This window comes from Chiloscyllium plagiosum, unplaced genomic scaffold (assembly GCF_037043375.1).
Source record: "Chiloscyllium plagiosum isolate Xiang-an unplaced genomic scaffold, Cpla_swu_hap1 HiC_scaffold_24, whole genome shotgun sequence".
NCBI classification, from domain to species: domain Eukaryota; kingdom Metazoa; phylum Chordata; class Chondrichthyes; order Orectolobiformes; family Hemiscylliidae; genus Chiloscyllium; species Chiloscyllium plagiosum.
Window position 1 is genome coordinate 8,905,632 of NW_028270162.1, and position 20,045 is coordinate 8,925,676.

The 20,045-nt window shown below is 41.2% G+C and overlaps 1 protein-coding gene across 1 annotated transcript in view; it reads right to left on the reverse strand.

The window, feature by feature from the left end:
• zdhhc8b (zDHHC palmitoyltransferase 8b) overlaps window positions 1–14,411 on the reverse strand; it is a 217,778-nt gene extending 203,367 nt beyond the window's left edge. The window contains exon 1 of the mRNA XM_043715429.2: window positions 13,962–14,411. Within this exon, the coding sequence (XP_043571364.1) occupies window positions 13,962–14,059 (98 nt within the window). The 5' untranslated portion in view covers window positions 14,060–14,411. The remainder of the gene's footprint in view (window positions 1–13,961) is intronic.
• Window positions 14,412–20,045: the final 5,634 nt, after the last annotated feature.

Genomic DNA, 20,045 nt, shown 5'->3' on the forward strand with positions numbered 1-20,045 from the left:
ACTTCAGTCCCTGGCACTGTTAGGCATAAGTGCTAACCACTGAGCTACCACGCCACCCATAAAATTGACCTAGCCATAGAAAAGAAATTTACTTGTGCAAATGTTCTGTATACAGTAAATATTATATGAACATTATTTTTACTACACATTCTGCACTAGCTTGTTTTTAAAAAGTAATTAGCACCTCATCCCAGTAGCTTAAGAAATGACAGACATCTGTGATAAGTAGATTTTGCCTGGCTGGCCAATCTGGATGCTGAGATTTTTGATCAGCAATAATTATTTTTGATATTACATTTGGTCTATTAAAAACGGATGAGAGGAGAAGTTTACATACCAGTTTCTCAAGCACAAGTCAATGAGGATCTTTGGCTGAGTAATAAGCCAGGTCTTGCTACATTTTAAAATCTAACTTACCTGCTGCAATGCTGAAAAGTGATAGAAAATATTAAATTGACCAATCCATTCAGCTCTAAAAGAGAATCTAGTGCTAAACTTTAAGCCCCTGCCCCGATCTGCCTCTCAATTAAAAACCTTCGATTTACTGAGTCTAACAATCACAAACTAAAAATAACAGTACATAAAATGTTATCACCAGATGCAAAATAACAACAATCCAAAAGAAATTAGATCAAATTAGCTATATCAAATTAGCAGGACAGGTAGATAAAGTGGTCAAGATGACATTTGGAATATTTGCCTTTATTGGCCGAGGCAGAGAGTTTAAGATGATGGAGGTGATGCTGGAAAAAGTTAAAATCTGGAACTTATTTTTAAAGATGAGTTTTTAAATACACTTATGAATACATAATACTTCAATGTTAACGTCTCTGGGGATAATATTCAAATTAGTAAATAGAATGGGGCAGTAATTTTACTTTGTGCAAATAGCATAAAATTATTAATAGCAAAATCTGCAACCTGTTTCTTGCCTCAAATTTTTACTTCCACAACGGAAATTAAAATTCAGAGATGTAAAGCAGGCCTCAATTCACCCATCACCTGTTGTGTAACATTACAATATTCCCAAATCATCTCAACATCCCAAAAAACAGAGCAAATATGAAGTGGCACTTTCCTTGGAGTGTTTTACTTCAACTGAACACTGCATAACGCATTACTTCACCCAACAAGCGTTTAAGCTTTTCAACCCATTATTATTAATGATTCCCCAATCAGTTAGGAGTGCTAAATGTCACATGACTTGCATAAGGGAACAAAGAAAATTAAGTTGTGCTTTATCATTACAGATTGAATTCTTTCAAGTTGGTTTCTTGATTTTATTTGCAGAGTCAGTCAGTCAGTCAGTCAGTCAGTCAGTCAGTCAGTCAATGAGGAAATATCATGCAACATCTAAGAGTTACACATTATTTTAAAATAAAGAGCAGGCTGGAAAAAAAACACAAAAATCTGTTTCTCCTCATCCTATACTTCAGAGGAATTATATGCCCAGAAATATATTGTACATTGGCTAAGTAGAGGGGTTAGGAATGGGATGTGGGTACATAAGGTGGGCTGCTCTAAAGCTTCTATGCTTCCCATGGTCCAGTCTCTTGTAAGGGGAAGGCAGTTCAAAGGAGGAATGTCAGATGTCTTGAGGAAAGGTTGGGATAGGCAAGGCTTTTCTCTGCTGGAATTTAGCAAGGTAAGAGGTGATGGTTCTGTTCGCCGAGGTGGAATTTGCGTTGCAGATGTTTCGTCCCCTGACTAGGTGACATCCTCAGTGCTTGGGAGCCTCCTGTGAAGCGCTGTGATCCTTCCTCCGGCATTTGTAGTGGTTTGAATATGCCTCTTCCGGTTGTCAGTTCCAGCTGTCCGCTGCAGTGGTCGGTATATTGGGTCCAGGTCGATGTGCTATTTGATTGAATCTGTGGATGAGTGCCATGCCTCTAAGAATTCCCTGGCTGTTCTCTGGCTTGTCCTATAATAGTAGTGTTGTCCCAGTCGAACTCATGTTGCTGGTCATCTGAGTGTGTGGCTACTTAGGATAGCTGGTCGTGTCGCTTCGTGGCTAGTTGTTCATGGATGCGGATCATTAGCTGTCTTCCTGTTTGTCCTATGTAGTGTTTTGTGCAGTCCTTGCATGGGATTTTGTACACTACATTGGTTTTGCTCATGCTGGGTATTGGGTCCTTCGTTCTGGTCAGTTGTTGTCTGAGAGTGGCTGTTGGTTTGTGTGCTGTTATGAGTCCTAGTGGTCGCAGTAGTCTAGCTGTCAGTTCAGAAATGCTCTTGATGTATGGTAACATGACTAGTCCTTTGGGTTGCAGCATGTCCTCGTTCCGTTGTCTTTCCCTTAGGCATCTGTTGATGAAATTGCAGGGGTTTCAGTTTTTGGCGAATACATTGTATAGGTGTTCTTCTTCCTCTTTTTGCAGTTCTGGTGTGCTGCAGTGTGTTGTGGCCCTTTTTGAACAGTGTCTTGATGTGTGTGTTGGGGTGGTTGCTTTCGTAGTTCAGGACTTGGTCTGTGTGTGTGTGTGGCTTTCCTGTATACCTTTGTGGTGAATTCTCCGTTTGGTGTTCTCTGTACCATCACATCTAGGAATGGGAGTTGGTTATCCTTTTCTTCCTCTCTAGTGAATCGGATTCCTGCGAGTTTGGCGTTGATGATCCAGTGTGTGTTCTCTATTTCTGTGTTTTTAAATTATTACAAAGGTGTCATCCACATATCTGACCCAGAGTTTGGGTTGGCTCACCCATCTCTGGACTCATAGCAGAAGCGGTAATGCAAAGATTAGAACAGTCTTACTGCAAACCGAACCCAAACAGAGTAACCAAAATGCTGTTCAGTAGTTTTCACAGCCAGACTTTTCCTCCCAAAACCCAGTCCAAACCAGTTCCATCTATCTTTCCAACAAACATTGAAATAAAGACCGTTCCTTCCGCAACTACCTCGGCAGGCCCACACCCCAACAACCCTCGCTCCCCACCACACACCCCAAGCACCTTCCCCTGCCACTACAGGAATTGCAAAATCTGCACCCACACTTCCACCCTTAACTTCGTCCAAAGCTCCAGAGGAGCCTTCCACATCCAGAGTTTCACCTGCACTTCCACACGTCATTTACAGTATCCATTGTTCCGATGCGGTCTCATCTACATTGCAAGTAGGTGTCCAGTCTCCCCAGAATGCTTCAGAGAACATCAACCCTATTGCCCTGTGGCAGAATACTTCAACATCCCCTCCTACTCTGCAGAGGACATGCAGGTCCTGGGCCTCCTCCATCACCACTCCCTACCACCCGACGCCTGGAGGAAGAACACCTTATCTCCCATCTCGGGACCCTCCAACCAATGGCACCAATGTGGATTTCACCAGTTTCCTCATTTCCCCTCCCCCCACCTTAACCCAGTTCCAACCTTCCAGCTCAGCACCGTCCTCATGACCAGTCCCATCTGTCCACCTTCCTTGCCATCTATCTGCACCACCCTCCCATCTGACCTAGCACCTTTATGCCCTCCTCCGTTCACCTACTGCACTCTCAGCTACCATCCCCCCCCCGCCCCCCCAGCACCCCCGAGACTCCCAGCTTCATTCCTGATGAAGGGCTTTTGCCCGAAACGTTGATTCTCCTGCTCCTCGGATGCTGCCTGACCTGCTGTACTTTTCCAGCACCATACTCTTGACTATAATCAAAGAAGATGGGTTTAAATTGTAGATGTTAAGCAGAGTAACTTGCTGTTCTAAATGTTAGGATAAATTATTAAGTATTAAGCTATAACTTGGTACCTGATATTGTCTGATATTCATAAAGTCTGTTCAGAACAACTGGGCACTTTTGAAGATCAGTGAATTTTTTAAATTTCACTACGTTGCCATATCTGTGCCTGATTTGGTCTGGCTTGCTGTCCCTGCATTGTACGACAGGACAAGTGTTACGGTCAAAAGCAATAAATCACATCCAATTACTTTTTCATGTTAACTCATTAAAGTTTGTTAGTATGCAGTGATAAATTATCTAGTTTAAAATGTTACCAACTCTGTATTCCCAGTGGAACAGAGAAGTCAGCAAAACAGATCCTAATGGAATTCCAGTAGTCACCCTTCTACAGAATAACATATAATTTGTCACTAACTTTCAGAAGTCAAACTAGCCCAGCCACATTTTTGTTTACATTTCTCTTTAAGGCAGTCTTCCGTCCTGTGTGACAATGGGTTTATGCTGTGGAAGTCAGCCAAGCAGGGCAGTCCCTGTCATATTTGCTGCTGAGGAACAGCATGGGCTGGGAAGGTGCGTCATTCACTGAGCCCTTCACTCAGCCAGCTGGGCTCATCATTTATGCTTGCTTCTTCCCATTTTGAAAAATAAATCAACTTCCAGAGGTTACAGCATCAGCAAGTGTGTCCCAGCTATCAGGCGCAATGCTCGCCATCTTCACATCTCCCTTGCAAAGATCTGGATGCCCAGGAGGCTAAGAAACAGGCCCAGGTTCATCCATGCAATGAGTGGCTGAGCTAACGCAGATGCTATGGGCTTAGCAAAGAGTGTGGAATTAGCATGCTCAGGACCTCAATGTTGGTTTCCTTTCGACACAAGTGTCAAAAATTCTCTCTCTCCACATATGCTGCCAAGACCTGCCAAGGTTTTCTGTTTTCTGTTAATACCAAAACACATGAATTTGATTTCCTTTTAGAATATGTCTCAAACTAAAAAAAAAAGATAGACCCACATCGGTGTAGCACCTTTCACAATCTCAAATTTTCCCTTAAATAGCATTGATGAAAACCAACCATAGTGTCCAACATGAACCATAAAAAGACAAAAATTAGGGTACATTAAAGCATTTTCAACTGAAAGCAATATTGTTCAGTTGAGATAACAAGAAAACTAAACTCCCCAACGTGAATAGAAAGTACATCGCTATGACAAGTGATGCTTGAAAACTGGAAACCCACATCAAAAAGCTTTCATTGGTCTCAATAGAGGATCTGCACTTGGTGAAATGCTTCTCCAGATTTGACATCATCTTTCAAACACTGAAAATAAAGAGCAAATTAAAGCAACAAGCACAGTGGAACAAAGACAATATTGCCCATATTGGCAACAATTTGGTTCATGCCAGTGTTAGTACTAGTTTCATTAAACAACAGGGTCAAAGACATTTTACAGACAGTAAACTTTGAATCTTTGGGACACTAATACAAATTTAGTGTCTGAAGTCTAAAGAAATTCTACTGGTTATCAAAGCTGCAATAACTTCACGCTCAATTCATTCTGAAGCCACTAAGTGAAAATGTAATAATTTTATATTTTGCAGAAGAGTTTGCATCCCAAGTGCACCTGCAGCACAATTTTATATCATATTAGCTCTCAGGCTGCGGGCAACCATGCTCCTCACTGACTGCACAAGTGCTGAATGAGGGCCTTACTTTTGAATGCTGCAGCCTTCACGGTTTCGGCGTCTCTTTGATGTTTCTGGGTCAAGAATTAGAAAACAAAAGGCCTTACAATGCTTTAGCAATGCAGATTGAATCACTGAAAGACACAAGGAGGCTACCTCTTCTTCAAATCACTAAGTCTGGTTCCTAATTATTGTACTCTTAGCTGTACTGCAACCTCTGCAGGAACTTGCCAAAACACCACACCCCCTTTATCTATCAATATGATGTATTTACAGCAACAGGACATTTGAAAGACGGGCACCTAAAGAAGAAATGATCAGTGCTTTGGAACCCTTCCCCGGCAAGAAGAGAAAATGTGCAAGCAAATTAAAAAATAAACACCAAACTATTATAGCAACGTAAAATTCTGATTTTGAAATATAGACAAGGATTCAAACTATTTCTGAACATGTACAAGTGATAAATCTGGCCAACTGTCAAAAATGGAAACCAATGAATGAGGTCGTGCAACACAAAAGCAATAATGATATCACATTTCTTACCTTACTTAAATGTAACTAAATATCTTCTCAAAACAGACAGGTCAAACTAATTTCAACCAAACATCTGCTGAGATCATGTCTGCTCTAAGAGTGCAATAAATAACACCAGAATCATCATCAGTGTTTGGCCAAGTACATAAGTGTTACACACAAGCTGTAGATCTGCAGAAAGGAAACCAGTTTGCTCATCGCACTAACTTTATGTGCACTAATTTTTTTTTTAAATTACAGATGAATCTTCAGTTACCAACCTGAAATATAAGAGTAGAAAATCCTAAAAAAAATGTTTAAGTGTATAAGGCACATTGGAGCTCTAACATGGAGTGATAAACATATTTTAGTGCTTGTGATTTACTAAGATAGATACCCAGGTGTCAGCTACTGTTTGCACAGATTTAGAAGATAAGGTATATTATCTCCATCACCAAGATGATCTAGTACCACCTCTGTAACATCATCCATCTCTACTTCAATTAGCCGATACACTGATCCATGCCTTTGCCATTTTCAGACTTGATTATTCATTTGATCTCTTGGTTGGCACCCAAGAATGAAAACTTTTACTATTTACATGCCAATAGGAAATTCAAAAGGGTAATAGAGGATCTGTAAAATTAATACTTTGGTAATATCATCTTTGCTGAAGATAGAGGCAGTAAAAGAGGAAGTAAGAACAGAAATCACTGGAGAAAGTCACCAAGTCTGGTAGGGCTGAACATATGCCCTTCCTGAAGAAGGGCATATGCCCGAAACGTCGATTCTCCTGTTCCCTGGATGCTGCCTGACCTGCTGCGCTTTTCCAGCAACACATTTTCAGCTCTGATCTCCAGCATCTGCAGACCTCACTTTCTCCTGAACAGTAGTATCAGACTTAAAACTTTTGCTCTCTCCACAGATACTGTCATCTTCAGTACGTTTTTTTTGTTTTAAATTTCAGATGATTGAGCATCCACAGTGTTTTGCTTTTATTTAGGTGAAAGAGGGCGCTGTTGATGACGTTGAATGGGCTAAAAGTTGATAAAGGAGATTTAGAAAGATTGCCTGTCCTTAAAGTATTTAAATTCCTATGCAGAGATAGAATGCTATTGAACTGCTCTGGGAAGCCAAGGAAGGCAGAAATTGCGGAAGCACTGGCCAAAATTTTTTCAATTCTCCTTAGAAGAATAACAGGAAGGTACTGAAGAACTGTAAGTGTTCATTCTTGTTCATGAAAAGAATGCAAAGATAACTGCAGCAACTACAGGGTAGCCTGTTTATTCTGTTTCCGAAACTTTGTCACAACTTCAGAAAGCTTAAGTCACTTTCACAACAAAAGCCATCATAAGATTTGCCCTGAACAAATCTATCAAAAAAAGCTAAATAAGGTTTGTTTAATATACAAAAAGAACATATGGAGCCCAGAGAATAAAAAAAAAGTGGAACAGATAAAATTGACTGAAAAGAAAAAGGGTAAGATATTCAGTAGTGTTCCCCATAGGTTAGTACCTGTACCAATTTTATTTAAATGTAGTGTGGAGAAAATGGTAGTTTCAAAATTTACATTTACCACAACATTTGGATGCACAGTGAATTCTCAAGGACAATGACTAACTTCAAAAGTTCATAGGCAAATATGTAGCAGATTAAATTTAATGCAGAAATGCAAACGGATATATTTCAGTATGTTGAATGAGGACAGGCAATATGATACCAAGATTCAATTCTAAAAGTTACAGGAATTAAAAAAAACCTAGAGGCAGACATAAATCACTGAAGGTGACAGAGCAAATTGAAAAAAAATGGTTAAAGAGGCATATGAGATTCTACGTTTATAAATGGAGAAAGAAAGATTACAAGAACAAGGTACTACATAAACAGTGATGCAACCTCAACTGGAATGTTTAATCCAATTCTGAATATTACAATTTAAGAAGGATGTTAAGACAACAGAGGGGGCAGAAATTATTTGTGAGAATGGTTTCATTGTGAGAATGAGTGACTTAAGTTACACGAATGGATTGGAGAAGCTGGAGTTGTTCTTCTTATAGAAGAGACTGTTGAAGTTAATTTAATCATGAATTTCAAAATCATGACGAGTTCAGACATAAACAATACACAGAAACTGTTCTCATTAGTAGAAGGTATGAGAAACAGAGGACACCAATCTAAAAAGTGATTGGGAAAAATAACTAAAAGCAACATGCAAACCACTCTGTAAAAATAGCTTATGATCTGAAATGCACCACCTGAAAGCATGGTAGTGGCAGATTCAATCTTCGCTTTCAAAAGGAGAATTCAATAAGCAACTAAAGACAGAAAACATTTCAGCACTACAGAGAAAAAGGTCAGGAAATGGGCTTAGCTAAAATTACTCAGAGAACTCACACAAATTCAATGGTCCAAAGACTTGTAAAGATGCAGCCACAGTCAAATTCAGTTGACCGTGGCTTGCAAGTGCTTCCTAACCAAAAAAAATCCAGCAGGCCTCAAGAATGCCTGACATGAGAGACTAGAGCATTCAGTGAGGGCACAACATTGATTATCCTGCGATCAATGGTGTTCACTTGCAAGATGGAACTGCTGAAATGCAAAATGAGATTTATAAACAATTGTTAAAACTGGCAGGACATCTTCTGGCAAGCAGAAACTGACTGAGAAGTGGAAAACGTGGAAACCACAAGAAAACTCAGCACTGTCATATCAACAGAAATGGAAGTCAGGAGGAAATTGTTGTCTATTTGCTTTGAAATGTAGTCCATGGGATTAACGAGCACCATCCCACTCTGAAGAAACATTCCATCATGACCACTGAAGCTCACATAAGACAATTGGAGCTCACCTTTATGATCATGAATGAAAACAGATGACAGAAGTAACTGACTACATTCAATTATGGATTGATCACCTATATTCTAAGCGTAGGGAAATTCAACCACACTTTTGTAACTTACATACCCTATGCACAGTTAGTAGTCAATTTTATCATTCTAAAGGAAAAGGACTGGGTGCAAAATTTACCTTAGAATAGTTACAGCAAAAAAAAAACTATGATGCTTTATTTAGAAAAACAAATTATTATACAAGCTTCTTTTTCAAGAAATATTACAGTGACAAAACTGAATAAGATTAAACAATAGCAGTACTGGAGAAAAGAAATGCACAAATACTAACTCTCAACCATAATAAAAAGGGAAAATATATTATCTAAAGGCCTTTCCACTGCAACGTTGAAACCACACTATATCAGTGTACATTTTTATGCATCCCACCAAATATCAACAACTTCCACATTTATGGGGTTCAGGACAACAGCATAAAAAACAAGGAACATTGTATGCAGAGACTTCACTGATCCACTGCTTTAAAAATGTGCCTTTTTCTATGCATTTACCTTTTAGCCAAAAGAGTTACAAGTCCCAAGTCTACACTATATTTTGGCTCACCCTCAATTCTATACTGGATTAATACTAACTTCAGCAACTTGGAGTTATATCACACTTTGATGTGACAAAATATCCCACAGCACTTTGCAAAGGAATTAAATCAAAAGAAAACACTAAATCACAAAGTGTTAGCAGCACAGATGATGAAAAGCCTGGTTAAAAAGAGTATTGTAAAGTAGGAAAGTAAGGTAGAGAGGCAGAGGGGTTGAGGGAGTAAACCCCATAAGCTTTGGGTCTCAGCAGCTGATAACATGACTAAAAGTGGAGAAATTAAATCCTGGAATGCTCAAGAGGATGGAATTAGAGAAACACAGCTATCTCAGAGTTAGGAGGAAATTCATGGAATAGAGAGGGGTGAGGCTACAAAAAAAGTCTCAAAAACAAAGATGAGAATTGAGAATTAAGCAGGAGTCAATGTACATCAGAACACAGGTGAACAAGATTTGATGCAAGTTAGAACAAGGCCAGAGTTCTGGATGACCCCAAGTTTTACTTAAATGTAGAAAATGGGAGCACATTGGAATAGTCAAGTCTGGAGGTAAAGGAATGCATGAAGAATTCAGGAGCAAAACTAAGGCAGGAGTGAAATCAGACAATGTTACAAGTGAAAATAGATGGTCTTACTGACAGCATTACTGTGGTTGAAAGCCCAAACATGGCACAAAAGGTTGTGAACAGTCTTGTACAATCTCAGCAAGTGCCAAGGAGAGGACATGGTCAGTAACCAATAGCTTTAGTCTAATATCTAAAATTTGGAAACACATTTTAAAAATTATTTTTGGATTGTGGACCAAAATGTGGAAAGAAAACATTGCTTTAAAACTCTGGAATGGAAAGTTACTAGAACTCACTGAATTGCAATTACACGGAGCCTTGTTCAAACAGAAATGCTGGACTCATCTGCACTGTGGCAGTGTTCAGGATAGTATCATCCATAGGCAAACTGCTGATTGAAAAACCAATTAGAACCAGTTGTAGGAATAAGGAGTCATCGGCATGACAACACTGGCTGCTGGTCAGGTTGACAACGTGTCAATAATGCAAATGATATTGCATTGCGGCTCAGTGGTAGTGACCCTATCTCTGAACTGGAGGGAGAGGGGGGGTGTATTAAAGCTTCAACCTGCTCCACAGGAGTCATAACATCTCTGAACAGATTGATGAGAAAATATCTACAGATGGTAACAGTGAGGGATAGTATGAGAAATAGGATGGGGCCAAGGATAGGTAACATCTGGCAGTGGGAAGACAAGCCAGTGATGGAGATCCGTTAGCTACAATGATGATGGAACCAGGTGAGTGCACTCCCACCCAGTTGGACAGACAGCAGAGAGGCAATGGATGAGGATAGCACAATCAACTGTATAAAAAACTGCAGACAGGTCAAAAAGGATTAGGTGAGATAGTCTACCTTTTTCAGTCTTGTAGGATGTTATTTGTAAATTTATTAGGAGCCACCATAATATTGTGACAGGGCAAGAAATCTAATTTTAAGGTTTCAAACTTGGAGTGAAAAGATGGACAAAGATTTTGGGAGGTGGCAAAACCTTCAAAGATTTGAGGGTAGAGATCTTGGATCTTGGGCTATATCCAATAGTTCACATGCTGACAGGTACAGTTAAAAAGGAGAAGAACTAAGTATACCGTTGAGTCCCCATTATGGAGGGCCAAAATCTTGGATACATGTTTTATAGTGGTGTACCACAAAGGGAATAGAAATTAGATGTTACATAAAATCGATCAACCACAAATCACAGCTGCCTAAGAGATTTTGGCCAATCTTGCACATGAATTACAAGGTTAACATAGAAGTACAGCCAGCAATTAAGACAACAAATAGTATGTTAACCTTTATTGCAAGGGACTGGAGGACAAGATTTGCTGCAAAAACTGCATACAGTTTGGTCTCCTTACCCAAGAAAAGGATATACAAGCCCTTGAGAAGATGCAATGGAGGTTCACGCAATGGACACCTGAAATGAGAGGCCTGTCCTAAGGGACCAGATCAAGTAAATTTGGCCCTATACTCTTTGGAAGGGGCTTTATGGTGCAGTAGAAGTGTCCACTCCAGAAGTGCGTAACAGCATCGCTTGGATTATAAAATATAGAACATAGATACTCTATCTTCTCATAGGACTTGACAGAATAGTTGCTGGGAGGACTTGTTTCAGCATATGGTAAGTTTAAAACCTGGATATAATATTTAGTTTTAGGGGTTACCTATTTAGAAAGGAGTTGAAGCACAATTTCTTCACTCAGATTCTGAAGCTTTGGAATTTTCTATGCCAGAAATAGATGCCCAGTTGATCAGTGTATTCAAGATGGACTGACTTTTTTTAGACACAAAGGGAACCAAGGGATCTAAAAGATTGGTCAAGAACATAGAATAGCTATCAATCATTTTGTTGAATAGTAGAGCAGTTTGGAGGGATCAAAACTTAACAAAACGAAAAACAACTGCAAGGTTATGTTCTAACAAATGCATTTTAAAAGATTTAATATAATTTTCATAATCCTTTACATTGAACATATTTGAGCTGTATTGTAACTACACTCAATTATGAAAATTAAAATAAATTTGACAAATCACACTGAACAATTCAACATCCTCCAAACAAGGTTCTCCTGTTACATTTCATGAACCCTCACCTAACTAAATATCTCTGTAGTTAATGAGATGTACAGCAATTGGTACTGCCCGTTCTTCACATTTGCTGCGTTGTACACTGGACAGTTTATCAAGCGTCCTTTACCCTACAAGGAATGCAAATATTTCTGTATCATCCAGCAATGGGATTGCCAGCTGCGTCTGTAGAAGTACATATTCCTGCACTTCAACTCAAAATCAGGGTACTACCGACCACAATCTCTCAAGGAGGCGATAAACGTGGCCGTCAGCTAAATTGCTGCGCACAATGCTGCACTTTGAAAACCTACCTCCCGTGAGCTAATGTAAAGTCTTTTACACAGTACGCTGCTCGGAACACTTAAAATGCCAGGAATTGCAGGCACCATCAAAATTCATCCTGTCAACTTACACTGTACATCTTTCACAATCTACATAAAATATTGATGTAGACAGAAATAATCTCCCAGTTTCCGAACAGAAATGTATTGCAGTGGAATTACTTCCAACAGCGAAAGGGCAAACGAATCCTTTTCCTGTCACATTTACTAACTCGAGCAGTTCCATGCAAGATACGTTACTAGAGCACTGCATATGGAGGCTCCAAATCGAGTACACGACGACGAAAAATGTCTGGTCAGATCTGCAATCTAATTGAAATATTTTCTAAAGTAAAAGAGCAAATGTCTAAGATCTGAAATTTAAAACCGGAATAACACAAGCATCTCAAGAGAGTAAAAAGTTCGGTAATTGATCTTTGGTCAAACTGGAAATTGAAAGCTAAGTCAGCCACGTTGTAACACACAACAGCAAGAGAAGCTGAAGAACCCCAGCGCACGGGAAGCGAGTAATTCGGCGGGGGGGGAACAAGTTGTATTAATATATTTGGCAGATATGTATTTAATATGAGAAAAGGTACAACGGTGACCGCGAACAGATTAGAAAACAGAAAACAAACGTTAAAAAAAACAGTACATTCCCCTCTCCCCAAGGCAGCCATTGCTGAATGAAGAGAGTAATGGATGAAACTGAAGCGGTAAAAAAAAGAGAATCTACCTGCAAAGTCTGCAATCCGAAATAAAACAGAACACGCCTCGCCATCTCAAAAGCAAATGCAGATAGGTACGGTTCCCTTTCAGGCTAATCAGCACGATAAACTGGAAGCCCTTTTTGCAGAACTCAAAGCAATAATGTAGAATGTTGGCTTCGTCATTATACTATATCTTTTAAACAAGTCAGTTTGTAGAGCAACTTTATTTTAACAAATGCAATTACGTTTATGTTGGGTTGATATCTGCTGCGGAGTTTAATGTCGTCGGCTAACTTAGTTTTCAGCCAGATATAGACGGTGGCTTCAGATTTAGTTTAGAATGGTTCTTAGCACCGATCCTTAAACGTTTAAGACATTGAACAAAGCAAAAAGGATCTTGTAAACAACAAAATAAATCAACAAGTTTTCAGTCTTATTTTCAAATTTCACGATGAAACACAAAGCACCATAACAGGTCGTTTTCATTTTGTTTTACACCCTCCAACACATTTTGCCCGCAGCAGCTTTCGACATGAAAATTCGCGTTTCTCGTCTTTATTATCTCCCAGTATGTGCCATTTGACCAGTCATATTACCAAGGATTTGAAACCTGAGAGAAACATGGGACAATTCGCAGTTAATGATGGACTAAGTCTTTCAGCTATAGTGTTAGATTACTTGTGTATCTGCACATAGTCATACATACGTTGCACACAGATTCACTTACAGACATGGAATAGATTACAACGCACATTGAAAAGTAGAATACAATTTACACTGCATCGCGCTCATTCGTGATTATCTCACATTGCACCGTACATGTATATCAATCGGGTAGAGCAGCAGATCGTGGAAATGGAGCAGATGGCCAAGCAGCACTGTCGGGCCTGCAGCTCCTGTCAAACTAATCGCCGAACAAACGAACACAAATCAATGCAAACCCACCCAGCTTGTACAATCCCCAGCCACAGGGAATATTCCCCTCTTTACTTACGTGAAGACGAAGAATAAGGTGGTAGCACCAACAAGCAAAGCGGCGGCTGTCGACACCGGTATGTATTTGGTGGGTTTAAATTTCTTTCCACTGGGCATCCTGTAATTTCCACATAGTCTCGACAGCAACAGAGTGAGGGGCTGAGCCGCGCGCGCAACGACAACAACAACAACAAATATGAAATAAAATAAAAACGATTAAATGGAACCACCTGGCCGCCAACAAGCACACAGACCGAGCTTAACGACGAGGCTTGCCGGCCGAGCGGAGGAGGCCTGAGGGCCGGGGCCGAGGCCGGGAGGTGGGGGGTGGGGGAAGCGGGCGGGAGGCAGGAGAGAAAAAAAATTCACCCCCACCCCCCCCTCTCCTTAGTAACCGCTTCAGATGGACAGCGAGGGGGCGGGGCACTGCCGTCGTCAGGATACGACCCAGCGCCGGAACATACCGAACATCCTGATTGGACATTCATTTCCCCACCGTTAATAACGGACAACTCCGCCCCATCCCTGGAAAACCCAGCGCGTCACCACGGGGAAACCTGTCCATTAAAACCCCGCCCCCTATTCCTGGTAACTCCGCCCGCTTCCCGGAAAAATCCGACAGCTGGGGAGACACGCCCACCCATTTCGGGTCGAATCCGTCACCGTCTTCTCAAACCACGCCCCAGTCCCTGAAAACCCCGCCCCAATATCTGGAAACCCTGCCGCACCTTCAATCAAAACTCCGCCCCCTAGAAGCACCGCCGTCACACACACTAAACAAACGCCCCCTCGCCAAGCCCCTCCCCGTCCCCTTACACGAAACCATGTCCCATTCTGATTGGCTACGTCGGCAGAGAACACTCCGTTCACTCGCGTCACAAACTCGATCTGAGTATGAGATTTAGTGAGTGTGCAACTGAGACTGCGACCTAGTGTGAGTGAGACGTGGGATGAGTGTGAGTCTGAGATTGGGGCTGAGTGTGAGTCTGAGATTGGATCTGAGTGTGAGTGAGATAGGGACTGAGTGTGAGAATGAGATGGGGACTGAGTGTGAGCCTGAGATTGGAGCTGAGTGTGAGTCTGAGATTGGATTTGAGTGTGTGAGATAGGGACTGAGTTTGAGTCTGAGATTAGGGCTGAGTGTGAGATTTAGTGAGTGTGCAACTGAGACTGCGACCTAGTGTGAGTGAGACGTGGGATGAGTGTGAGTCTGAGATTGGGGCTGAGTGTGAGTGAGATAGGGACTGAGTTTGAGTCTGAGATTGGATTTGAGTGTGTGAGATAGGGACTGAGTTTGAGTCTGAGATTAGGGCTGAGTGTGAGAATGAGATGGGGACTGAGTGTGAGTCTGAGATTGGAGCTGAGTGTGAGTGAGATGGGTACTGAGTGTGAGTCTGAGATTGGGGCTGAGTTTGAGAATGAAGTCAGGGATTAATGTGAGTCTAAGGTTAGGACTGAGTGTGAAAGTGAGATTGAGGCTAAGTGTGAACGTGCAATGCAGTCCTCATCATGGTCACTAAACGAGCATGCCTGCCCACATTCCCACCCACCCCAACCATCCCACCTGCTTCTCTGCATAGCCATGCAATTCACTTTCCGTGACCTCAGTGTCCAAATCCCATGCAGAAGTTTTACTGCATGTATATAGTTGTCATGGATGTTGACAGACAGGAAGCAGATAGTTGGAGTAAATGGGTCCTTTTCAAGATTTGGAGATGCGGTGTTGGACTGGGGTGTACAAAGTTAAAAATCACACAACACCAGGTTATAGTCCAACAAGTTTAATTGGAAGCACACTAACTTTCGGAGTGACGCTATCACCTGATGAAGGAGCATCGCTCTGAAAGCTAGGGCCCTTTTCAAAGTAGCAAGCAGTGATGAATAGTATACTGCAGGGTTCAGTGCTGGGACCCCAGATGTTCACAACATACATTCATGGTTTGACAAATGAATTAATATCTCCAAATTTGTGTAGACACTAAGCTGGGTAGCCATGATGTGGAACAACCGGTGTTGGACTGGGGTGGACAAAGTTAAAAATCAACCAGGAGAAAGTGAGGACTGCAGATGCTGGAAATCAGAGCTGAAAAATGTGTTGCTGGAAAAGCGCAGCAGGTCAGGCAGCATCAAAGGAGCAAGAGAATCGACGTTTCGGGCATAAGCCCTTCTTCAGGACCCAAAACATCGATTCTCCTGCTCCTTTGATGCTGCCTGACCTGCTGCGCTTTTCCAGCAACACATTTTTCAGCAAAGGTAAAAATCACACAACACCAGGCTATAGTCCAACAGGTTTATTTGGAAACACTAGCTTTTGGAGCGCCGCTCCTTCATCACGTAGCTGTGGAACAGGATCATTAGACACAGAATTTATAGCAAAAGATTACACTATCAAGCAACTGAAATGATTATATTGAACAAACCTGTTGTCTTCCAGCTTTTAGAATGGGTTGCAGGTTTCAGTTCATTAATATGTAAATTCCAGAATGTTTTTCAAGTCACATTCTCAAGATAACTTAAGGTTTTATAAAAAAAAGGTGACATCTCAGCTCAGACAATGCATTAAAGGTGTGAGGTTAGAGTCTGTCTGTATCCCAATCTTGAGTCAAACTGGTTCTATTTCCAAAGTAAGAATTTATAAAATATTACATGGATTAACTGCATTGACTGCCTGCAGAATGTGTGCTTTTTGAGCAAAATAGAATGTATCTGCAAATATAATTCTGCAAATGCAAATTCACCCTATTGACTTATGTGTGTGTACGTACATGAGAGAGAGAGAATGGAAGTGTGCATGTGAGAGTGTGAGTGTGAGGAGAGTGATTGCATGTGTGCATGCTTGGTAAAGTGTGTGTATGAATGTGATGGAGTATAAGCCTGTGAGAGGTTGTGTGCATTGGTGTGAGTGTGGGGGGTGGTGTGTGTGTGTGTATCAGACAGAGCATGTGTATGAGTGTCTGTGTGAGTATGTATGTAAGAGAGTGTGTATGTATGCTTGTGTATGTATGTGCAAGAGAGTGTATAGTGTAGTGTGGTCACCTGTAATGTGACATGAACCCAAGATCTCGGTTGAGGCCATCCTCATGGATACCGAACTTGGCTATCAGCGTCTGCTCGGACACTACGTTGTTGCATATCCCGAAGTCTGCCTTGAAGGACGGTCACCTGTAGATCTGAAGCCAAATGTCCCTGACCGCTGAAGTGTTCCCTCCCGGTATTAAGTTAAATGTTAAACTGACCATAACTGTGCAATCCTTTTATTATTTGATTATATGATTTTTATATTTATTCGGATTGTCATCACAATTTAGCACCATGAAGATTTTTAAACTTAAACAAAATTATTGCCTGTAAAACATTTCAGCACAATCATGAGATTATAAAATAAGCTATACAAATGCTAGTTTTTCATTTACAAAGCATGGCCACATATGGTCCCTGCAAAAACAGCATATTTGATTAATTATCATCATTATTTGTCATCATAAAAAAGGTAGAAATGAAAAAGATATTTTGCAACCACAACAACTTATAAAGTGTCTTAAGCTTAATAATGTCCTAAAGTGCTTCACAGGAACATTACAAAACAAAATATAACAGTCACAAAATAAGATGTCAATTCAGATTAATAAAATCTTGAATAAAGAGGTAGGTTTTAAGTGTCTTTAAGGAGAAAAGCAAAATAGAAAGCAAAGAGGATTTACTAGTGCCTAGGGTCCAATCAGATGAAGGTATAGCCACCCAACAGTGTTGGAGCAATTAAAATCAGGGATGTTTAAGCTCTGCATGCCCTCTAATAATTCTTCTCACTGCTTTACAGACAAGGTCTGGATGAAGCAGCAGCTTCTGGAATCAGAAATCAATACATCAACGCACTAATCGGCTATGCATGGACCCTCTGAGCAGCTGTTGAGAGGGAACATAATGCAAAGAGATCATGATTGATAAACACAGATATCTTGGGAGGGTTGTGAGGCTGGAGGAATTTTCAGAGAAAGGGACGACAAGGCTACTAAAAGATTTGAGACCAAAGGTGAGATATTTAAAATCCAGGTCATGACCAGGATCCTGTGTAGGTCATCGTACACTGTGTCAATAAGGGACAGGGCTTGGCAGCAGAGTTTTTGATGAACTCATGTTTATGCAGATTAAAATGTGGGAGACCAGCCTTGGAATGGTTGAGTCTACACTATCAAGGGCATGAATGAGAGTTTCAGCAGAGATAAACTGTCAATGTTAGGCAGTCTTAATGAGGGCCAAAATATGACTGAAAGCACATCACATGGTCAAATGTGGCATGTTCAAGATCAGACTGTTGCCAGAGAATGGATAGAATCAGTAGGTAGGGAACAGATCTTGGAGGAGAAAGTGAGGTCTGCAAATGCTGGAGATCAGAGCTGGAAATGTGTTGCTGGAAAAGCGCAGCAGGTCAGGCAGCATCCAGGGAACAGGAGAATCGACGTTTCGGGCATAAGCCCTTCTTCAGGAATGAGGAAAGTTTGTCCAGCAGGTTAAGATAAAAGGTAGGGAGGAGGGACTTGGGGGAGGGGCGTCAGACGCCCCTCCCCCAAGTCCCTCCTCCCTACCTTTTATCTTAACCTGCTGGACAAACTTTTCTCATTCCTGAAGAAGGGCTTATGCCCGAAATGTCGATTCTCCTGTTCCCTGGATGCTGCCTGACCTGCTGCGCTTTTCCAGCAACACATTTCCAGAACAGATCTTGGAGCAGTGACTGAAAACAATAATTTCAATATTCCAAATAATTAGTTGAAGGAAGTTTCTGCTCATCAATTCTGTCTCATAGAATATCTGCAGTGTGGAGACAGACCCTTTCAGCCCACACCAACTTCCAAAGAGCATCCCATCCAAACCCACACCCGTATCCCAGTAATCCTGCTTTTCCCATGAGAAATCCACCCAACCTACACATCCCTGGATGCTATGGGCAATTTAGAATGGCCAATCCACCTGCCCTACACAGGAAACCCATGCAGACACAGGGAGAACATGCAAAATCCACACAGACAGTCATCCGAGGCTGGAATTGAACCTGGGTCTCTGGTGCTGTGACACGGCAGTACTAACCACTGAGCCACTGTGTCACCCATAGATGTTGCATAAACACATAATTTTGCAACTGTGCAACATAGTGGTGAGGTAGAGCTGGCTGTTGTCAATGTCCCTGTGAAAGGTAACTTGTCAAAGGATGCAGACTGGAGGATTAAGGTGAGAAGGGAAAGCTTACTTTGGTCACAATAACAAAGATGTCACTTGTTAGCTTGGAGCTGTGTCAGTACAGCGACAGGGACAGAAACCAAATCAGGGGAGGGGGGAATTCAAACCAGATCACAGGTGGGGGTAATTGTTATGGGAAAGAGGGACATGAATTTGGGAGACAATAACACGTTCAAGGAATTTGGAGAGGTAAGTAGAGATAGGGGGACAGCAATTTGCAAGGACTGTCAAAGTTTACTTTTTATTTAAGTTAAAGATCGTGATTGCAGATTTAAAGAAGAAAGGACAACTCCTGGAGCAAGTGGGAACTGTTTACAATCCCAGCTAACGTGGCGGGAAGGAGAAATTGCATGCTCAATGATTTAATAGGAATAAGATTGAGGGAACACAAGATAGCTCTCAGAGACATGATAACCTCGGAGAGGGTGTATGGGAGTAAAAGAGAGAAACTAAAGAAATATATAACTTCAGAGTTAGGACAGGAGTGGGAGTAAATAATGGTCTATAAGTTTGGCATGGTTTTTTTTATTTCAAAAATATACTTTATTCATAAAATATTTTGAAATTCTGTACAATTGGTCATGCCATACATATGTAAACATTCCATTTCTTTTCATGTAGAGATTTGTATATACAGGTCTGTACGTTTACTATCCATATATTTAGCTGAAGCATCAGCAGAGCCCACTTACTGCGTGGGCCCCCTGTTCTTTGGCAGGCAGACGTTACACGGTGGTCTTTCCCCACTGCGCTTTGGCGGCAGCTGCCCCAAACAACAGCGCATCCCTCAACACGTAGTCCTGGACCTTGGAATGTGCCAGTCCACAACACTCAGTCGGGGTCAGCTCCTTCAGCTGGAAGATCAACAGGT